Source organism: Callionymus lyra, chromosome 6, assembly GCF_982586985.1.
Source record: "Callionymus lyra chromosome 6, fCalLyr1.hap1.1, whole genome shotgun sequence".
Taxonomy (NCBI): Eukaryota; Metazoa; Chordata; class Actinopteri; order Syngnathiformes; family Callionymidae; genus Callionymus; species Callionymus lyra.
Window position 1 is genome coordinate 29,431,036 of NC_141823.1, and position 19,018 is coordinate 29,450,053.

General features: G+C 39.7%; 2 protein-coding genes across 12 annotated transcripts in view; both read left to right on the plus strand.

The window, feature by feature from the left end:
• Window positions 1-11,731, plus strand: part of LOC148078079 (rho GTPase-activating protein 23-like) — a 46,918-nt gene extending 35,187 nt beyond the window's left edge. For 3 of the 9 annotated variants that reach the window (XM_087794631.1, XM_087794630.1, XM_087794625.1), the window contains exons 3-24: window positions 212-242; window positions 470-565; window positions 760-838; window positions 915-975; window positions 1,409-2,870; window positions 3,503-3,664; window positions 4,446-4,554; window positions 4,752-4,791; window positions 5,189-5,326; window positions 5,412-5,720; window positions 5,790-5,851; window positions 6,159-6,265; window positions 6,345-6,457; window positions 7,062-7,214; window positions 7,403-7,481; window positions 7,966-8,039; window positions 8,305-8,394; window positions 8,465-8,590; window positions 8,656-8,697; window positions 9,296-9,389; window positions 9,833-9,867; window positions 9,929-11,731. In XM_087794631.1, the coding sequence (XP_087650757.1) occupies window positions 212-242; window positions 470-565; window positions 760-838; window positions 915-975; window positions 1,409-2,870; window positions 3,503-3,664; window positions 4,446-4,554; window positions 4,752-4,791; window positions 5,189-5,326; window positions 5,412-5,720; window positions 5,790-5,851; window positions 6,159-6,265; window positions 6,345-6,457; window positions 7,062-7,214; window positions 7,403-7,481; window positions 7,966-8,039; window positions 8,305-8,394; window positions 8,465-8,590; window positions 8,656-8,697; window positions 9,296-9,389; window positions 9,833-9,867; window positions 9,929-10,753 (4,287 nt within the window). In that variant the 3' untranslated portion in view covers window positions 10,754-11,731. Of the gene's footprint in view, window positions 1-211; window positions 243-469; window positions 566-759; window positions 839-914; window positions 976-1,408; window positions 2,871-3,502; window positions 3,665-4,445; window positions 4,555-4,751; window positions 4,792-5,188; window positions 5,327-5,411; window positions 5,721-5,789; window positions 5,852-6,158; window positions 6,266-6,344; window positions 6,458-7,061; window positions 7,215-7,402; window positions 7,482-7,965; window positions 8,040-8,304; window positions 8,395-8,464; window positions 8,591-8,655; window positions 8,698-9,295; window positions 9,390-9,636; window positions 9,662-9,832; window positions 9,868-9,928 lie in introns of all 9 variants that reach the window. The other 6 variants (XM_087794632.1, XM_087794627.1, XM_087794626.1 and 3 more) reach the window with 6 other exon arrangements.
• Window positions 11,732-14,598: 2,867 nt separating this feature from the next.
• Window positions 14,599-18,425, plus strand: LOC148078080 (rho GTPase-activating protein 23-like). 3 transcript variants are annotated; one of them, XM_087794636.1, is made up of 13 exons: window positions 14,599-14,697; window positions 14,782-14,869; window positions 14,947-15,249; window positions 15,322-15,380; window positions 15,821-15,927; window positions 15,996-16,096; window positions 16,468-16,620; window positions 17,114-17,192; window positions 17,271-17,344; window positions 17,419-17,508; window positions 17,580-17,705; window positions 17,774-17,834; window positions 18,361-18,425. In XM_087794636.1, the coding sequence occupies exons 2-12, from the start codon at window positions 14,792-14,794 to the stop codon at window positions 17,804-17,806; spliced, it is 1,203 nt and encodes a 400-aa protein (XP_087650762.1). In that variant the 5' UTR covers window positions 14,599-14,697; window positions 14,782-14,791; the 3' UTR covers window positions 17,807-17,834; window positions 18,361-18,425. The 3 variants fall into 3 exon arrangements, with proteins under 3 accessions (XP_087650762.1, XP_087650763.1, XP_087650764.1); XM_087794637.1 differs by having other exon boundaries at window positions 15,821-15,924; XM_087794638.1 differs by having other exon boundaries at window positions 15,821-15,924; window positions 15,999-16,096.
• Window positions 18,426-19,018: the final 593 nt, after the last annotated feature.

Below are 19,018 nucleotides of genomic sequence, written 5' to 3' on the forward strand. Positions count from 1 at the left end.
TATCAGGATTTCAACAGTTGAGTGTTTTATCAACACTATGCTTGTGTGACATCCCCACAACATAAAGTAACCTCATGTTGGCAATAGACCAGACTTTTTGTTATGCCCAGGAAAAAAACTAAGCACAAAGACCTGGCCAATAAGAGCTGTTAAGTTTAGCAGAACACACTTGTGGATATTTGTTAAACCTCTTGATTGTTTTCCCTCACAGGATGAAGAGAATGGAAATGCTACTGGAAGAGGTGGGTGTCAAGTTTTAATACTCAAAATCTTAACTTAATCAAAATTGTTATTGTTGAAAGTGCATTGTATCAGTTGGTCTTCCATGTATCTCTATTCTTTAGCAAAAAACGCACACACAAACATGTAGGTGGGGCTGATTCACCTCAGTGGGATTCGATGGATATTTTCAGACAAGTCTTACCTCATTTGGATCTGGATGTGTGAATGTGTGTGTTTGTTTTCTCAGCAGGTTGCCAGCGCTCTCGCTTGGAGCCCATGGACACAATCTTTGTCAAGAGTGTCAAAGAGAATGGTCCAGCACAGCAAGCTGGTCTGTGCACAGGTAACAAATGAGCCACACACATGAAAGATACTTTTAATTTTCTATTTGTAGAAGGTTTTATTTATGAAATGTATGTCAGAACTTGTGAGGATGAGTTCAATAATCTCATTGGAGTTGGTATGATCATGGAATTTTAATCACTATGATATGAACATGATGATATAAATAATTCTAATACCACAATCCATCTGCAGGAGACAGGCTGGTGAAGGTTAATGGGGAGAGCATTTTGGGAAAAACATATTCCCAGGTGATCTCGCTCATTCAGAGCAGGTAGGTATCTTTCATGTTTGTTGACTGCCTTTGATGACGGGCCCATCGCTAACAGTGATCATGTGTCACGTCACAGTGAAAACATTCTGGAGCTCTCTATTATGCCAAAAGATGAGGATGTGCTGCAGTTGGTAAGTGTGAGTATTATCATTCTTTTTTGTCTCTTCTTTCCTTACTTTTTACCTTTTATCATGTTCTAGAAGTAACCTTGCAGAATTTAAACCGCATGCTTTCCTTATAACAATACATTTTGATTCATCTTTACTATTGAAAAGAATCCTGGGATTTTAGTTGATGGTTTTATCTTTTTGGCTTGAAATTAACCGACCACTCTTTATCACTTAATATCTCTTGTATGGCCCATTGGGAAAATAATGACCGTTCTTAATTTTGAATATAAAATACAAAATACTAAAACATGAGAAACTAATTTTAAATTGTTGCTCATTTGTTTGATTAACAAATAGTAAATCCAGGCTGCATTAAAAAACGACCCCGCTGCTTTTCCTTCCAATTCTGATGTTACTTTAATGTCTAACTGTGTCATTACAATCTTCCTTCCTATCTAAGGCATACTCCCAGGATGCCTACCTGAAAGGTAACAAGCCATATATGGGCGAGGCTCAACATCTTCCCGAGCCCCCAGCTGTCTGCTATGATTCTCTCCCAGCTATTACGGCGTCAAACCCTGGTCACGCAGTCCATAGTCCCGTGGACAACTGGCAATGTCGTGTCAGTGTAACAACATCCCCTCTTGACAACCGACCTGCTGCGGCATCTCCACGGACGACCGGCTGGACCGGTAGTCCTAATGGTAGTCCCAATGGTCATGTTTCTCCGGTCACGCGCCACCGGGGTCGCAGCTCCTCAGCCATGAACGCGCTGGACTTTCATTTTGCTAACCACAATGCAGCTATCGCCTCAGCAACCCTTCCTGCACCAAGAAAGAGCAGCATGCCTGCAACTGCACGCTCCCACGCCGACTCCGTTTGCCACCAGGCTTTGTCTGACTGGTACTACAGCCAAGCAGAGGCAGCAGAACACATGTCCCCCCGCCATCGCAGCATATCTCAGGACCGTTTGGCAGAACTTGGGCTGGGGCTGGCCCTTGGGCCAGGACACACTACTCTACCTACTGTCTCTGCAGAGCAAAGGCGAAGGGAGACTCTTGTGTATCACAACCAATCAGCTGCAGCTTCACATGATTCCTACTGGCTAGGACACTGGGGTGGTAGTGGTCCAGGACCAGGAAGCAAGTCATGCTCTGAGAATTTGCTTGCAGCTTATGCCGAGTATGAGCACAACTATGGGCGATCAGTAGAAACTCTGGCACAAGCATCTGCACTGGTCCCCCAACAACCAGAACACACTTCAGAAGGTCACCACAGCCAAACTACCAAACTTAACCAGCACAAAGAGCAGGGACCCTCAGGAGCCAATAAAATGATGTCGGCTCTCCCAGCTACATCGCCCTCAACAGTACCTCTTAGTGGCAGGCAATCAGGCCAGCAAGTAGCTGAACCCCAAGCAAGGCGACTTAAAGAAGACGAGTTGGTGGGCTACACAAGTTATAGCACTTCTTTCTCCCACAAAACAGGCCACTTCCTCCAGCAGTCCCAGTCCTTCAGAGACTCCAGTCATAGTGGCACACAAGTCCTTCGTAGCCCCACCAACATTCTAAATTCGGTTGACCTTGATGGGAGGGTTGCACCTCGGCCTCACTCCACTCCTGCTTTGTCCGGACCAGAAGAGGAAAGAGCTAGGCTAGGTGGAGAAAGAGAGGTCACATCTCCTGTCACTTTGCATCAAGGAGTGGTGTTCAGACAGAAACCACCTTCAGGACGCCGGACTCCCAACCAGGCCTTTCGGCATAGTTTCTACGCAGCACCCCTGGAATCCCCGGAGTCACCCGGGTTCCCACCTTCATCCGGGACTCCATCTCCTGTCTCTGGAGGTCCTGCTCCAAGCCGTCGTACTAATGGCAGCCTGGCTCAGTATGCATTTGACTCTCTGTCTTCAATACCCTTTATAGGTAAGTAACATACTTACAGCATGTTAAATTATTGGAGACACTGATGGCATTTTCCGGTTTGCGTTTAGTTTCCTTGCACTAAACCGCTCATCAAATACCAGGACTCGTCACCCAAAGCGTTTCAAAGCAAGGCAACTGCGCTAATGGAGTTTTAGGTAGATGTTTTACCTCTCAAAGAAATGAGGGTGTCAAAGTCTTCCCAGAAACTCTACTCAGTTCAGTTGCCCAGCTTTGGAACTCTATTAATTACCATGACCTGAAGGAGTGAGACCATTTAAGGAAATACAGTAGTCTAAGTCCTTACTTCACTTAAAACTAGCAAGGGGTCAACAGTTTGTGGAGTCCAAGAGTCCCTTTTATTTATGAATAATTACCCTGAAAGCAGCTTATCTTGAGTGTCAGTTGATGGAACTAGTCAATCCCTTAAAAGCCTTATATACGAACTGGAGCTTTTGTCATTATTGCTATTGAAAGCGAGTTTTGGAAATACAAGTACAGTCTTAATGATCCTCAAGATGTATTGTGATTCTGCATTGTCATCTTGTATCACAACTCTGAATCAATTGCCCTTGTCATGTCTGTGTTTGTCTGGTTTTCTCATACTACATTTCGCTCTGATGATGATGTTACAGATGAGGCTACCAGTCCTAGTTTTGACCTTCAGGCCTGCTATGTACCAGCCTGCTCTGTTGTGTCCGGTTGTCTGACCTCCACATTGGTCACCCTCACTTCCACTTCTGTCTCTCCCACCCTGTCTTCCATCTCCCTCTTTGTCCATCGTTCTCAAGACTGCAGTGAGTCTCTCTCACTACTTTGACTCCTTTATGGGCTATAGCTAGGAATTACACACTTAGCAAATAGTATGTTCTATTACCATAATACCCTGTGATTCATGGATTTAAATTTAGCTTTCTTAATTTTTACAAAAAAAGTAAATGACTTATATCCGATAATCTTTCTAGCCACAATCACTTACCTTTTAAAACAAAATGACACAAAGTTTGTTCCATCTTCCTTGATGTAGCAATGCTAGATAGCGGAGTCTTTGACTCCTGCTTTCAGAATTTAAAAAACAATGTTCATGTTTGGTATTACTTGCAACATAGTTTATCGACCCAATCAAGACAGTGCTAAATGCATGAATATTTGAGTGGTACATTTAAATAGAAACAAACTAAAAATAAAAAGGACACAATGCATGTACCTGTATGTGATTTATTATGTAGAATAGAACCTTACTAGAACTAGTGCATGACTACATTGTCATAGCATGTCATGCTTACATATATGCATTTAATATATTTCATAATTCATAATTTCATGTATTTGAAAACAACTGGCATAGGACAAAGTGCATAAAAAACAAGACCAAACCATAAAAGGCCTAAAAAAGGAGATATATATGTCCTTGTCATGTCATACTCTATGCCTGCCTTACTCTAGCTGTCCACCAGTGTTCTTCTATTCAATGAATCATCAAACATCAAGCACTTCAGACCTTAATCCCTGTATTTAATTTATGTATATATTTTTAGCCTTCACACATTTTTAAAAGTCTATTTCATTCATTCTCAGGCAGCATAAAGAGTCGTCGCTCCTCTTACCTGCTGGCCATCACCACCGAGAGATCCAAGTCCTGTGATGAAGGTCTCAATACATTCAGAGAGGAAAACAGGGTTTTCTCGTAAGTTAAGGTTTTTTTTTCAGAAAGATTGTTTATTCATTCTTAATAGGATTAATACGATTTGTTACAGCTTTAGATGATAGTGTTATTTAAAATAAATCCACCAGAAATATGATGAAAATGATTATCATTTGGTCTTTTATGATCTTTTCTTTTCTCTTTCATGTTTAACTAAATGTTCGTTTTGGATTTCACAGCAAACTACCAAAAAGAGTAAAAAGCTTTTTTACAGATGGGGTGAGTTGCAAAATCTTTATCGCTTTTTAATTCAGTATATTTATTTTCCTATCTTTATTTTTGTGGTTGTGTATTGCTTCTGGAGAATTAACGAAGAGCTAAGAAAGACATTGGTGGTTATAATTATAGAGATGTGTTTGTACCCTTAACATGATTACATCATTGATGATATACACTAAGTGCAGTACTACATACATTAGTCTATACATTTTTCCTCATATTAGCAGCAAGATAAATTGATTTCTCAAAATTTTAATTGATGTGGCACTGCAGCTGCAAGTTATTTTTTAGTTTTCCCTCAACAATAATTCCGCTCTAATAATGCTTGTATTAGTCCAAGGTTACCCAAAAATGTTTTTTTTCTACTGGCTCGTCCAATGTTGTGCTTCATTTGTAGTCTCTAGAGAACTTAAGGGCTCAGGAGGAGGCCCGGTCCAAACGCCACTCCACATCAGAGCTTGGATCAATCACAATCAACGATGTCCGCAGGGAGGGATGGCTGCACTACAAACAGATCCTAACAGAGAAGGGAAAGGTACAAACTGAGCATTGCATTTACTTATGTAATGATTGTGTGCATATTTTGTCGAATCCAATAATCCGCCTCTTGCTTTTTGTAGAAAATTGGTGGCGGCATCCGACCATGGAAGCGAGCTTTCTCCGTTCTCCGCTCCTACTCGCTCTTCCTTTACAAGGACAAACGAGAGGCGGTTCTGCACGGGGCGGGTGCGGGTCCAGGTCAGGATGAGCATCCTGCCATTAGCATCTGCGGCTGCCTCATCGACATTGCATACAGCGAGACCAAACGCAAACACACGCTACGACTGACAACACAGAACTTCTGCGAGTACCTTCTGCAGGCTGAGGACCGAGACGACATGTTGGCCTGGATCAAGGTCATCCGAGAAAACAGCAAGATTGACAACGAGGTCTGATTTCTCCTGTTATGCTCAACACAACAACAAAGAACCCTCAACTCATGAAAGCATTTGTTTTAGGAGATTGGTTTCTCAAGACAGGCTCTTATCAACAAGAAGCTGAATGACTACAGGAAACAAAGGTCAGCACGCACTCTCAGTCTAATTAGAGTCACTGTGGCTCTGGGCAGTGTGCTTGTCCTAACCACTGAACCCTGTTGCAAAATGACAAAATAACAAGGCAGCTGACATCACCCTGAGGGGCCTGAGGAGAAATGGCAGTAACTGGGATCATTACTTGACTATTTAAGAGATAAAACCATAATGTGTTGTATGATTTTTATTGGATCTGATGAATTGCATGTTTTTTTTATCACGCACATCATGAGTGACTCGTCTGCAGCAGATTATTGATATTTTGTGGATGCATAACCGAGTTTTTGTCTGCAGTCTCACAGGTAGCAAGCCAGACACGTCGCCCAGAGCTCACCGCATGATGCCGCCCTTCCTCCTGGCCAAATCTGACCACAGCTCAGTGAACCGCTCGTCCAGAGGTGGTGGGTACAGATGTTTTGAAAATGATGACCTGTGTTGTTGTTCTTATTGCAGGGTTTACATTTGCATGTTTGATCTTAGATGAAAACAAGACGCCGTGGGGCATCAACATCATGAAGAAGAGCAAGAAGGCAGGAAGTCCCAAAGCTTTTGGTGTGCGACTTGAGGACTGTCAGCCTGCTGTCAATAATAAAGTGAGTCCTCAATGTATACAGTATATGTATATATTTTTTATCGTTAACCATCATTTACTGCTTTAATGTCATTTTTAATGTTCATTATATAGAGAAAAGGTGATTTAAAACCGCCCAAAACAACTTAAGAAAATGTGTCAAAGGGGTCATTTCATTATATATTACTTTACTTTGTATACATGTACTATTATAACGCATTAAATATGTAAATAATATATATTTGAGAAGTATTTCTGGGTAAAAGAGAAACAGAAAAAAATGTTGGAAAGGCAAATTATTATTTAGAGAAGGAATGTGATATCACAAAATAGTCAATTTGGTCAAAAATAAAAAATAAAAACATTACTTGTTGAACTATAACAATTTATTTCCCTTTTTTGAGGGCATATAATGTAAGTGAAAAAGCCCAAAATATGTCTCTAAATAAAACATTGTTAACCCTTTTACTTAGAATTGAAATGAAACCATAAGAAAAAAATATGATTACATAACATCTCACAGGTATTTAGAAGGGAAGGCTCTTATCTCATTTTAGGATGATACTAAACTTGCAAGAATTACACTTGTCTGTTCACATCTTCACATGTTTTCTTCTTCTTCTCAGTTCGTGCCTCTGATCGTGGAGATGTGCTGTGATGTGGTGGAATCGACGGGTCTGGAGTACACTGGAATTTACCGGGTCCCCGGCAACAACGCAATGGTGTCCAACCTGCAGGAGCATCTCAATAAGGGTCTGGACATCAACACAGCCGAGGAGGTAACCAGTGTCACTGTCATTTTTTATTTATAACTTTATTCATTTGTAGGTTGTAGCCAATTACTTTTCTAGCTAAAGTCGTTTTTTTGCTGGCAGACAAATGTTTTCTTCTACTGATATCATCTAGTTTCTATACCTGGACGGAACAAACAAACACAATGTGGTCTAAACTTCTTTCCTCTCCACAGAGATGGCAGGACCTGAATGTGATCAGTAGCCTGCTCAAGTCTTTCTTCAGGAAACTTCCAGAGCCTTTGTTTACTGACGGTCAGTGAGCTTGAAGGGAATATTGTCATAAATAAATCAATAATAAGAAGAGTCAAATACAAACACCTTGGATTGGGCTCTTTATCAGTTTTATATGGCCCTGAGATGTTACTTTTGTCAAACCTGGTTTCTTAATCCACTTCATGGTTTTAAAGAAAACTGTGTTTCACTGTTAACTTTAATTAATATGTTATTTTTAAAATGTATATGTTTTATTGTTTCCCTCGAGACAGAACATTGGATATTTAATTTAAATATTATTGATTGATTTACTTTTATTTCATTCGGAATCTTGAAAAGTGTTCTCCTGGGAATTAGTTTTTCCAAAAATGTTTCCCTTTTCATGGCTGAACAAATACACAAACGTGAGCTTCTATGCTTTTTCACCTTATTAAATATGGCCCTCACCATTTTGCAACAACCCCGTTGTAAACAATAAAAAAGAAAAATCAATGTTTCTAAAACAAATGTTTTTCTTCTACAGATAAATACATAGACTTCATTGATGCTAATCGTATAGAAGACGCAGAAGACCGGCTGAAGACCATGAAGAAACTGGTATATGACCTGTGATACACACAATTTGATCCAGGATCAGTTATTTTTGTGTTTTTATTATGCTTTTATTATTTCATGTTATGGCTGAATGGGAAGGTTCATAGATACAGATAGATGGATACGGTCTGAAGACTGCTTGATGGATGATTCATTGAATAAAAGAACACTGTTGGACATACAGATGATTTAATAGATTGTATTGAGGGGTTGAACACAAACTTCATCTGCCCTTCGAACTCTGTTCAAATGACCCGTTTTTATTTAGATCCAGGATCTACCGGATTACTACTATCACACCTTGAAGTTCCTCGTAGGTCACTTGAAGCGTGTGGCCGATAACTGTGAGAAGAACAAGGTAAACATATCTACCGCTTGCAACTCTTTAATGACTGGTTTAGAAAATAACACGTTCACGTTAATTCCAGATGGAGCCAAGAAACATAGCGCTGGTATTTGGTCCGACTCTAGTTCGCACGTCAGAGGACAACATGACCGACATGGTCACTCACATGCCTGATCGATACAAGATAGTGGAGACGCTGATCCTGCATGTAAGAAGTCACAGCTTCCACTCGGAATGAGTGAAGATGTTGATGTTGTTGGTCTGTCTCCACAGCACAACTGGTTCTTCAGTGAGGGAGAGATGTGCAAGGAGAAGGTACGATTCTATGTGTCAGTTATGGTTGAAAGAAAAACAATAATTACAAATAAAATAAGCATACATTTGAAAGTAAATTATACATTTTTTAAATAATTATATTTTATTGTTTTCTTTTTGTTCACTATCTGAAATAAATAGATCACGTGTTGCTGGCTGCTGTCACTTTATAAAAAGGATGAGGCTGAAGCTCTAGTTTTTATCTGGGGAAAGTTTGCTATTAGTGCTATGAAGCCTTCAGACTCTAAATCAATTCTCAATGTTTATTTTATGTTTATTTCATTTTAAACAAAAACTTAACTGAGAAGAAAAAAGAAAATACATTTTTGTTGAATAATTACTTTGTTAAGTTGTATGTTGGGTTGAGAATCACTATAACTTACTGGCTCTTCATTGTGAATTTTACACATTAGATATTTAACAGCAACCGTTTAACTAATTGAGCTTTTAAGCCAAAAACAATAGACAAAATTAAAAGAAATAGAAACAAAGAACTGAGTTAAGGTGATGTACTCCAACTGTATTGTATCTTAATAATACAGTTTTTTGTTACCGTCTTTGTTCATGTGTCCCAACATTGTTTGTTGTATGTTTAAAGGCCGCAGCTGAAAAGAGGGAAATGCAGCCTGTTCCGAACATTGACTATCTGCTGTCCAACATCGGCAGACCTGGAATACCAGGAGAAGCTTCAGGTGAGGAGGATCGTGATGTCTTCAAGTTGAGATCAGTCTTTATCACAAACTAACCCTCAATAAAAGCCCTGATCATTACCAAATATCTGTGTCTATTTACTTTTATTTGAGATGCATATCATGCAGGTCACATGATCCTTCTAAGAGCAACCAGGAATAATATTATTCTGTGTGTGTGAACTCACCAACTGATTCTCATGATGCTTCCAACTTTTTGTCTCACTGTCTATCTCTGGACTTTCCCTAGCTGAGGCTGTGGATCAGCTTTTTCGGTAGGAATCTTCCTCACTTCTGTGTGTGTGTGTGCTCTCTCTGTCACCCTCATACCCAGTGTTGCTTTATGGTAGTTAATTGTTATAGACATTTGAAGGAGTGCTCTTTAAATATCTGGCCATTTCAAGTCCACTGGCAAATAATAACTCAAATCATTCTGCTTCTGACAGATTCCACCACCACCAGCGATTCAGTTAGATCCAAGGTAAGACAAACAGTTTTGCCAGGATCAGAGTAGAATACTGACGTTGTCTGCATGATCTCAGGTGACTCCTGGCCCCAAGAAGGACCGGACTGCCAGGGACTTCCTCTCCATGTCCCTCATTTCTGTTGTCACCCGCAAACGTAAGAAACACCTCAGCGCCTATCTTCCCGGCAGCAGTGGAGATGATGACTCCGAGCACGAGCGAGTCAAAGCCTGTAACTACGGAGGAGCCGGAGAGAAGAGCCGGACTCAACTTCAGAAAGCGATGGCAGAAAGAAGTGAACATGGAACGGAGGGAAAAAATCACGATGGTGACAGAGGTGGTTCAAGGGGAACCACTGAGACGCCGCGTCGTCGTCCGCACAGCTTCCATCAGAGCTCCAGACCTACAGACGTCATCAGTCCTTCTAGTGTGAGGCCCAAATATACAAGTTCAGATCGCCCCATACTTCCCATCTGGATCTCCCCCTCCAAACTTCCCACCCAAACTCAAGCCTCCAGAATCCACAGCAGCCAACAGACTGATAGAAGTGTTCCAACACTGCTCCGCTACAGGAAGAGCAGAGGTGGAAGGAGCAGAGCCGTGTCCATGAATCTAGACCTGGACATGGGCCACAGAGAGTGCTGGAGGACAGAGAGCGTGGAGGTCATAAGGGTCCCGGGGGGAGCAGCCGGGCATCAAAGATACGCCCCAGAGGGGACCCTATGTCATGCAGCTTCAAGTGTGGACCCACATCCTTCTCATGCCCAAGAAGTGCCACCTCTGATGTCATCTTCAGGGATGGACCACACCTACCCTGGACCCGCGGGGGTGGTCAGGAGGAGGTTGACCCAGGGCCCTCAGGACAAGACCAAAGTATTGCGTCGTCACACGCTGATGGATTAACCTTTTTTTGTTTACTAATGCGCTCCAAAACCCAGCGTACCTGTCCTGGTACCTGGTTGATATTGCAGTCTTCACTCAGACATCTGATCTTCAGTCTACGTTTTAATCAAGAGACTACATAAAATAAGACACGATATTCCCTTTAAAAAAGTCTCCACAGCCACATGACCCATATAAGAATCAGGTTTCAATTACACCCCTACTTGCAGGACAGAACCAAATATTGGACTAATTAACCTTTACTTTTATTTTGAAGGCCGCTAAAACAAGCCATTTAAAAACCCACTCAGTCCCACTTCCTGTTGTGACCCTGCACACGACCTTCAGCTAAACTACCGATGCTACAATGAAAATGTTCTCCAGAGTCATGTGACCTTGTGGATTCTCACAGTTTGATGTTACTGGCTGACAATAATATTTAGTACGGGTTTTAAAAGATAAGAAATTCCATTTTCATTTTCTAAGTACCTGTCATGAATGTGTATAGTTGTGTTTCTGGGATGAGAAAGTTGACCGGAACCAGTCCAGTGTGTCCAGTTTAACCAGCAAACCAGAGTGACATAGTCATTGGTGTTTAAATCCTTTTCAAGTTCTTCCTGAAACTCTTGCAGGGACCTTGACCTTTGCGTTTCCTGGACTTGGAGACAGAGACTGCATGCTGTCAGTCACACTCTAATATGCAAACCCCTGGAACATGTGTGTGTGTGTGAGTGTGTGTGAGGAGGGAGCCTAAAGTACGGTCAGAAGCAGCTGCGTGATGCCAAATTTTCTTGTCAGTAGAACTGAGCTGCAGGTGAAAGTGAGCGACCTTTCAAATCCAAACCTTTTACCCGAGATATTCTGTGTCAGTATTTCTTCGCTTCATTCATCCCAACAACACCAGTCCTCTCTCTCTGTCTTAGTGCCCCTGAGCATGGACTGTTTTGTACGTAACTGACTGTGTGTGTGGACCAATTTTGTAACTGTTGTAAAAACAAAGCCTTGTTAAGTTAACCGGTGTATGTAAATACGCTATATAATATATTAAATTATTGGTTTTGGACATTTGTTGTGTTTTAGCTTCTCTGTGTCTTCTCTTACTCAGTATATTTATTTTACACATTTCCCAACACTGCATACTTACTCAATGCAAACACATAATCTATGTCAGATTCACTTACAACACACACTTACAAACATAAACACTTATCTTTTTATATTTTCGTCACCGCAGCTAACTGTATCAATGTTTTAAGTAACTAGTAAGTCTAATCTTCGCATTCAATTATTTATTTTTCAGAAAGCATCATGATCAATGTACGCATTCGTTTTGTACATTGAGACATTTTTACATTTGAGTATTTTTTTATTGATAATTGAAGTTATTTAAATAAGTGTAGCCCAACAAAACTTGACACAATTAAAGAATAATAGATATTAATAATACAGTTTCTAAATCAAACATGTGTTGTCAGTAAAAGTCATTTATATACATAATGAAGTGTTTTCCATCTGGTATTTGAGGGGGAATTAAATTCATAAAGGGTTTTAAATAAAACATATAAGTTATGCTGAAACCGAATGAAAACAAGTACATTTTTAGTGAAATTAGGACCATAGGTGCGTGGATGAGCTGGAAAGAAGTTACCCAGCAGGGGGAGACATTGATCAATCTTTAAGAGGAAATAAATAACACAATAATATTTTTTCTAAAGAGCTAAAGGGTCTGTGTAGTCCAGTCTAACCCAGACATATGTATTAAACAATTTGATTTTAAGCAAATTTGAGTTGAGTTATTAAATCAGAATCATTTTAAAAGTTCCCTTTGAGATGTTCAAAAATATGAAATGTATTTATAGCTTAACTCTGCTTAACTTCTCAACGACTTTATCACTGACCTGTCTAGAGATGATGATGATGATGATGATGATGATGATGATGATGATGATGATGAGGATGATACTACTCTCTAACAAACCCCAGACTCTTCCAGAGCAGCTGTATTTGAACTGAGTTTATTTACACACAGGAGGAATACAGGGCTGTAAATTGGCAGGAATATGGCGATACAAGATACAAGAAAAACTACTTTATATTGCAATATATTGTGATACTTTAGGAACAAGGCTAATTTGTTTGATTATTTCATTATTGCCCGAGTACTTGACTCTGGCGATGCAGACTGTATGACTCTTGACTAAGTCGTACATTTTTATTAAACCAAAATAATGCCAAACATCAACTTTAAAAGTAGCTGGAGGTAAGGTAAGGTAAGGTAAAACGTTATTCGACTATATCCACACTCTGTCATCGCCAGTATCTTGCAGGATTTTATTGTTCCCCTAGCTGATACAATGACTGCCGCCATTTAGCGACTGTAAGTTGAATTGCACAGAAGTCAACAGATGCTTTGAATATTTTCACATTAATTGTAAATAAAAAAATCGAATTATTTGTATTATTTTTTTTATTTTTTTTCCCAATCGATACAGTTCCGTCAAATTGCGATACAGTATTGGGAGGAAAATATTGTGATATATGGAGCCATACTAATATTTTCTAGTGGAGCATTTAGCTGTTAGTTGGTCAACATTCAACGTTTACTCCGGTTTCCTCCCACTGTCAAAAACATGCAGAGGTTATTTGGAACTTGGCGAAATTGTCTATAGATATTAGTGTGTGTGTGTTAATACTAGTTGTATCATGTCTTTGTGTGCCAAGTGCCAGACTGGCGTCCGTTTCACAGTGTCCCCTGCCTCTTGCCCGAAGAAACTGGGATAGGCTCCAGTGACGCCCATTAGGGAATACCCGTCAAAAAATGAATTCATTATTTTTGCAAGTCACTGTTATTCTAACAACCACACATAAACAAAAATAAACAACATTTATTCAGCTTGTAATAGTTTATGCAAACATACTCCAGGTTATTACGGTTTTAAAGTTATTTATTTAAATATATCATATCCACAAGACCAAAATGGATGTCAACTGGGGGTATGTATTGGTAAGTATCTGGTGATACAACATATATCACGATGCAGGGGCAAAAATACAATATATTGCATTACTGTAGGGACAAGGATATGTTTGTAGTAGTTTGTAGGATTTTTTTTTTTTTTTAATCCTAAATATGTGCAAACATCAGCTTCAAAAGTTGTCGGAGCGGACTGTATAATTTGGTCCTTCGTCGCAGGGATATCATAGTTCCTGTAGCTGCAGAGGACATAATGACAACCAATTTAGCTAATTTTAATTGCAGCATAAAAGTGAACAAACTCTGTGTATATATGCATTTTAATAGTACATTTTAAAATTGAATTCTATTTAACACACACATTTAAAGGGATGTATCGTGATATATATCTCTGTATCGATGTTTCAGTGTTAAAAGTGTCCCTCAGTTAAGGAAAAACAACTACTACAAAGCAGACACCATTAGCAGATGACAGCCAATCGGTGAATAAAGTTATTTGGATTTCCTTTGCGTGGCTGATCATTGAAACTGCTGCGTTGAGGTTTAGCAGTTTATGCGTGTAGCCCTGTAAGTAGGTCCGTAGTGACTGCTCTTGTTCAGCACCTTGGACAGCAACAATGGGTGTGAAGTGCTCACTACTTGGCAGGTTCTCCACACACACTTTCAACTTTACTCACCTGTGTTTTGTTTGTTCGAAAACATGGAGTGGCCAAGTTGTCCAGCCTTTATCTTGTAGGTAGAAAAAAAAAGCTATTTTGTCTTTAATCCCTTAATTCCTTTGGAGGTCATGGTTGGCAGGACAGTATTTATACAAGTGTGCCTCTAGTAGTTATGTTCCCCTTGATGTTACTGACCAAAGAACCTACAGACATCCCATTGCAACTACAAAAACACAATCAGAAGAAGCAACTGATAACACAGTGTGCAGTGTTGTCTTGTGTTATCTATGTTTCACCAGACAAAAAAGATAGTGAAGAAATTGCTGAGACAGGTAAGATTGACCAAGAGAGTCGGAAATTGTAAGAGATCAACTACAGTTTGGTTAATCGCTTTTTGGGTTAAAAATGTATTTTAGAACGACACAGATGGGAACCATGATGATTGGTGGCGTCAGCAAAGAAGGATGGCTTAACTACAAGCAGATATTAACAGAAAGGGGAAAGGTACAGAATGTAACACAAAGAAAATGTGTTTTTATCCATCTTTAGTTAAACATCACCCTTTTCTCATGCTTTTGTAGAAAACCTGCAGCAGCATTCGCCCGTGGAAGCAAGTCTTTTCGGTGCTGCGCTCCAACTCACTCTTCCTGTATAAGAATAAAAACAAGGCTGAGCTGCACGCGACCTCTGAAGACTATGACGAGTATTCACCTATTGACATCGGCAGCTGCCTTATTGACATTGCATACAGCGAGACCAAACGCAAACACACTGTCAGGCTGACCACGCACGACTTTTGTGAGTACCTGCTGCAGGCCCAGAACCAGGATGACATGCTGTCCTGGATCGAACACGTAAGAGAGAACAGCAAGACAGAAGATGAGGTCAGTTTAGGCAAAGATACTGTTGAGGCTGATAACACAGGCTTCATTGAAAATGTTGTCTCTGTTTCTCAGGAGATCGGTTTCACGAGACAAAGTATTATCAAAAAGAAACTCAGTGACAGGAAACCCAGGTTAGTTAGAAAAGCCAACAGCCTTACATAGGTCTGATAAGATATCCCTTTATTCCCAGCAGCAAGTTCACAGTTGAAGAAGATGAAACATATAGTATAAAAATGAAAAATATATAATTGAATGTAAAACAATAAAATGAACTAGTACAATATGTCATTAAACATAGCAGTTGCATTGATGGGTGGATAGACAGATGGATGGATGGATGAGTGGATAAATGGGTGGGTGGAAAGATAGATGGGTAGACGGATGAATCAGTGAGGAAGTATAGATTGCCAGATGGATGGATGAATGGGTGGATAGATGGATGGATGGAAGGAAGGATGGACGGACAGATGGACTCTCTTTCAAATGCATTTTATAAGCCGTTAGTAAATACAGGTATATTCTATAAATATAAGTGTATTTTCTTTTGATGTTGGTCTTCATGTCTTCACAGCCCGGGGGGTAGAAATCCAGACACTTCCTCAAGCACGTCCTGCACGATGACGTCCTTCTTTCAGGACAAATCTGTGCATGCTTCAGTGACGTGCACCCCGAGAAGTAGTAATCTCTGTGCCACGCTCTGTGACTCTGACACCATTGTACTTTAGTGTGTGTTTGTTTGTCGCCAGAAGAAAATAAGGTGTGCTGGGGCATCAAGAGAAAGAAAACAAAAAGTTCAGAAATTTTAGGTGTGCGGCTAGAGGATTGTCAACCTGCTGTCAATCATAAAGTAACTATGCAATTCAATTTAAAATGATCTTAGCTTCAAATTATTAAAAAGAAAATTGGTTTCTAATAAACCGGTCTATTATACATGATGCACTATTCTATTGTAAATAGCAAATAAATCAAATTGTGTGTGAATCTGTCTGTTTAAGAAAGAACTAGGCTAAGAAAGTTAAAGAAACTATGTCTATGTAAAACTGTGGATGTAAATCATAATTTATTAATCATTTACAAAAACATTGGACAATATATGATATAATACAATATATTTGACAACAATTAAATGTTTTCAAATTTCATCGTAAATAGACACAAAGGGACCCGTTTTGTAGAATTTCTCTTTTATTTCGCTTCCCATTTCTTCTTTCTGTTCAGTTCGTGCCTCTGATCGTGGAGATGTGCTGTGATGTGGTGGAGGCCAAAGGTCTGGATTACATAGGAATCTACCGTATTCCTGGCAACACTAGGATGTTGTCCAACCTACTGCAGCATCTCAACAAGGGACTGGATTTTGAATCCGCTGAATCTGTGAGCCACATTCTTACTGAGCTCCGTAAAGATTTAAATCTTGAAATGCTACTTTAAGGCTAAAATATGGATGCCAATATTGGAGCTTAAGCAGCAGGGGTGTGTATTGGCAAGAATTTGGCCAAACGATATGAATCACAATACAGGGGTAACGATACGATACATAGCGATGTATGGTGATTCTCTAGGTTCAGTGATATACAGGTAAGTATTGTCGAGTACTTGACTCTGGTGTTGCAGAATTTACAGACCACCAGCCTCAAAAGCTGCTGGAGTCGAAAGTATCCTCTTGTCCTCAGTCATATTTTGAGTGACATGTTTATTTAGTGTTAATCTTTCATGGTCGACTGGACCACTGCATAAGTACTTATGGAAGCAAGGAAGGTTGTTCATATTGACCCAGAGGCAACACAAGGGTTAAATAAAATCCTACAAAAATGTAGACTAATTTAAGCATATTAGTTTAAAAATGTGTGATTCTTTGTTTGTTCAGAGATGGCAGGACTTGAACGTGGTCAGCAGCCTGCTGAAGTCTTTTTTCAGAAAGCTGCCCATGCCATTGCTCACTGATGGTGAGTTAAATAAGAAGACAAAAGATGAAATGATGAACTTGGTGAGTAAAGTTTTGGTGGTTTTTTCAATGTCTGCAGATAGATACAAAGACTTCATCGAGGTCAGTCGTTTAGCTGACACTGAGGAAAAACTGAAGGCCATGAATAAGTTGGTACGTCTGATTATGCTAAAGCCTGTTTTTCCTCTTGATCATGTTCTCTACTTCTTTGTTGATCTCCCTCTAAGGTTCATGACCTCCCAGGCCACCACTATCACACCTTGAAGTTCCTGATTAGCCACCTGAAGCGAGTGTCAGAACACTGTGAGAGGAACAAGGTACAAACATCATCACTCTTCAATGTGCTGCTCCAGGGATGTTGATTTTATGTCGCTCATGACGTAACCAGATGAACCCGAGGAACCTGGCCCTGGTGTTCGGTCCAACTCTGGTGAGAGATTCCCTGGACAACATGACTGAGATGATCACTCACATGACTAACCAATACAAAATAGTGGAGGCGATGATCCTGCATGTAAGGAGAGCTAGAACAGAACGTTTCTAAATGTCAAGAATTACAGATGATGATGCTTGTCTCCATAGTACAACCAGGTCTTCAGTGAGGGGAACCAATAAGAGGGGTCAGCAAAATGAAGCTAAAAAGGTGAGCCACGATACAGAATCAAATTGTTTCATGTACAAGGACCTGTATGTCAACCAGTGAGTCATGAATCTGTCTGACATCAGCACAGAAATGACAAACTTGAAACATTATCTATTATATTCTATTCTATTCTATTGTAGGCGAGTGTATTGGCAATCATTTTGAGTTACGATATGTATCACGATACACGGCCAACAATACAATATATTGTGATACTTTAGGCACAAGGATATTTATTTATTTATGTAGTGTTGCACAAGAACTTGACTCTGGTGTTGCAGAATTTACAGACCACATGACTTTTGACAAAGTTGTAACTGCTTTCCTTTTTTTTTTTTAAACCAAAATATGTCCAAATCATCGTCTTTAAAAATCGCCAGGATTTAAATGTTTCTTTAGCTGCAAAGAATGTAATGACTGCTCCTCAATTGTAGCGGTTTAACACTTAAACTCAAAATATGTTTAAAAGGACAGTTTTGTGGAAAGGGTCAAAGGTTGATATTGACAGTGTGCTCTGCTCCTACAGATTCCAGCATCACGTAAGTGGCCAAATGACCAACATAAGATCCATGAAGATTTCTTCACAGCAAGTTGATGAGGATCCACATTCTCAGAATATGAACTGCATTTACAAAAGCTCAGCAACTTCTTTTTTCTTACAGGAATAAAAACAGTTTTGAACTGAGTCTCAAATATACACATGATGAAATGGCTTAATTTCAGAACAACATCTGCTGGAGGACGATTGTGTTAATACATGAGGTGAGCTGTTAATACGTCAGAAGGGGAAAAAACCATTGATGGTTTGATGAAGCTTCATGAAGCAGTGTCATTATTTCCAGAGCCCACTAGATGGCACTCTGCACCATTTTCCTTTGTTTTGAACAACTTTTCTAAAAATCACATTATTTTTAAACTGATGGCGCCACCCACTGACTTCTAAACAACTTGACACTGCTTAATGAAGCTTCATCAGCCCATCACTGGAAAAAGTAAAAACACTAATACTTTCAAAAGAAATAAACATGCATACTTTTCACAAAAGTCAATCCATTCATATTCTCAAGCTTAGATTAATAAAGAGGAAACATTCATTGATTAATATGTCATATAACGTTAAAGGTAAAAATCTGGTTAGACTTTTATGTAAAGGCAACTAGAGCGGAGAGGTGTGATACTGTCCA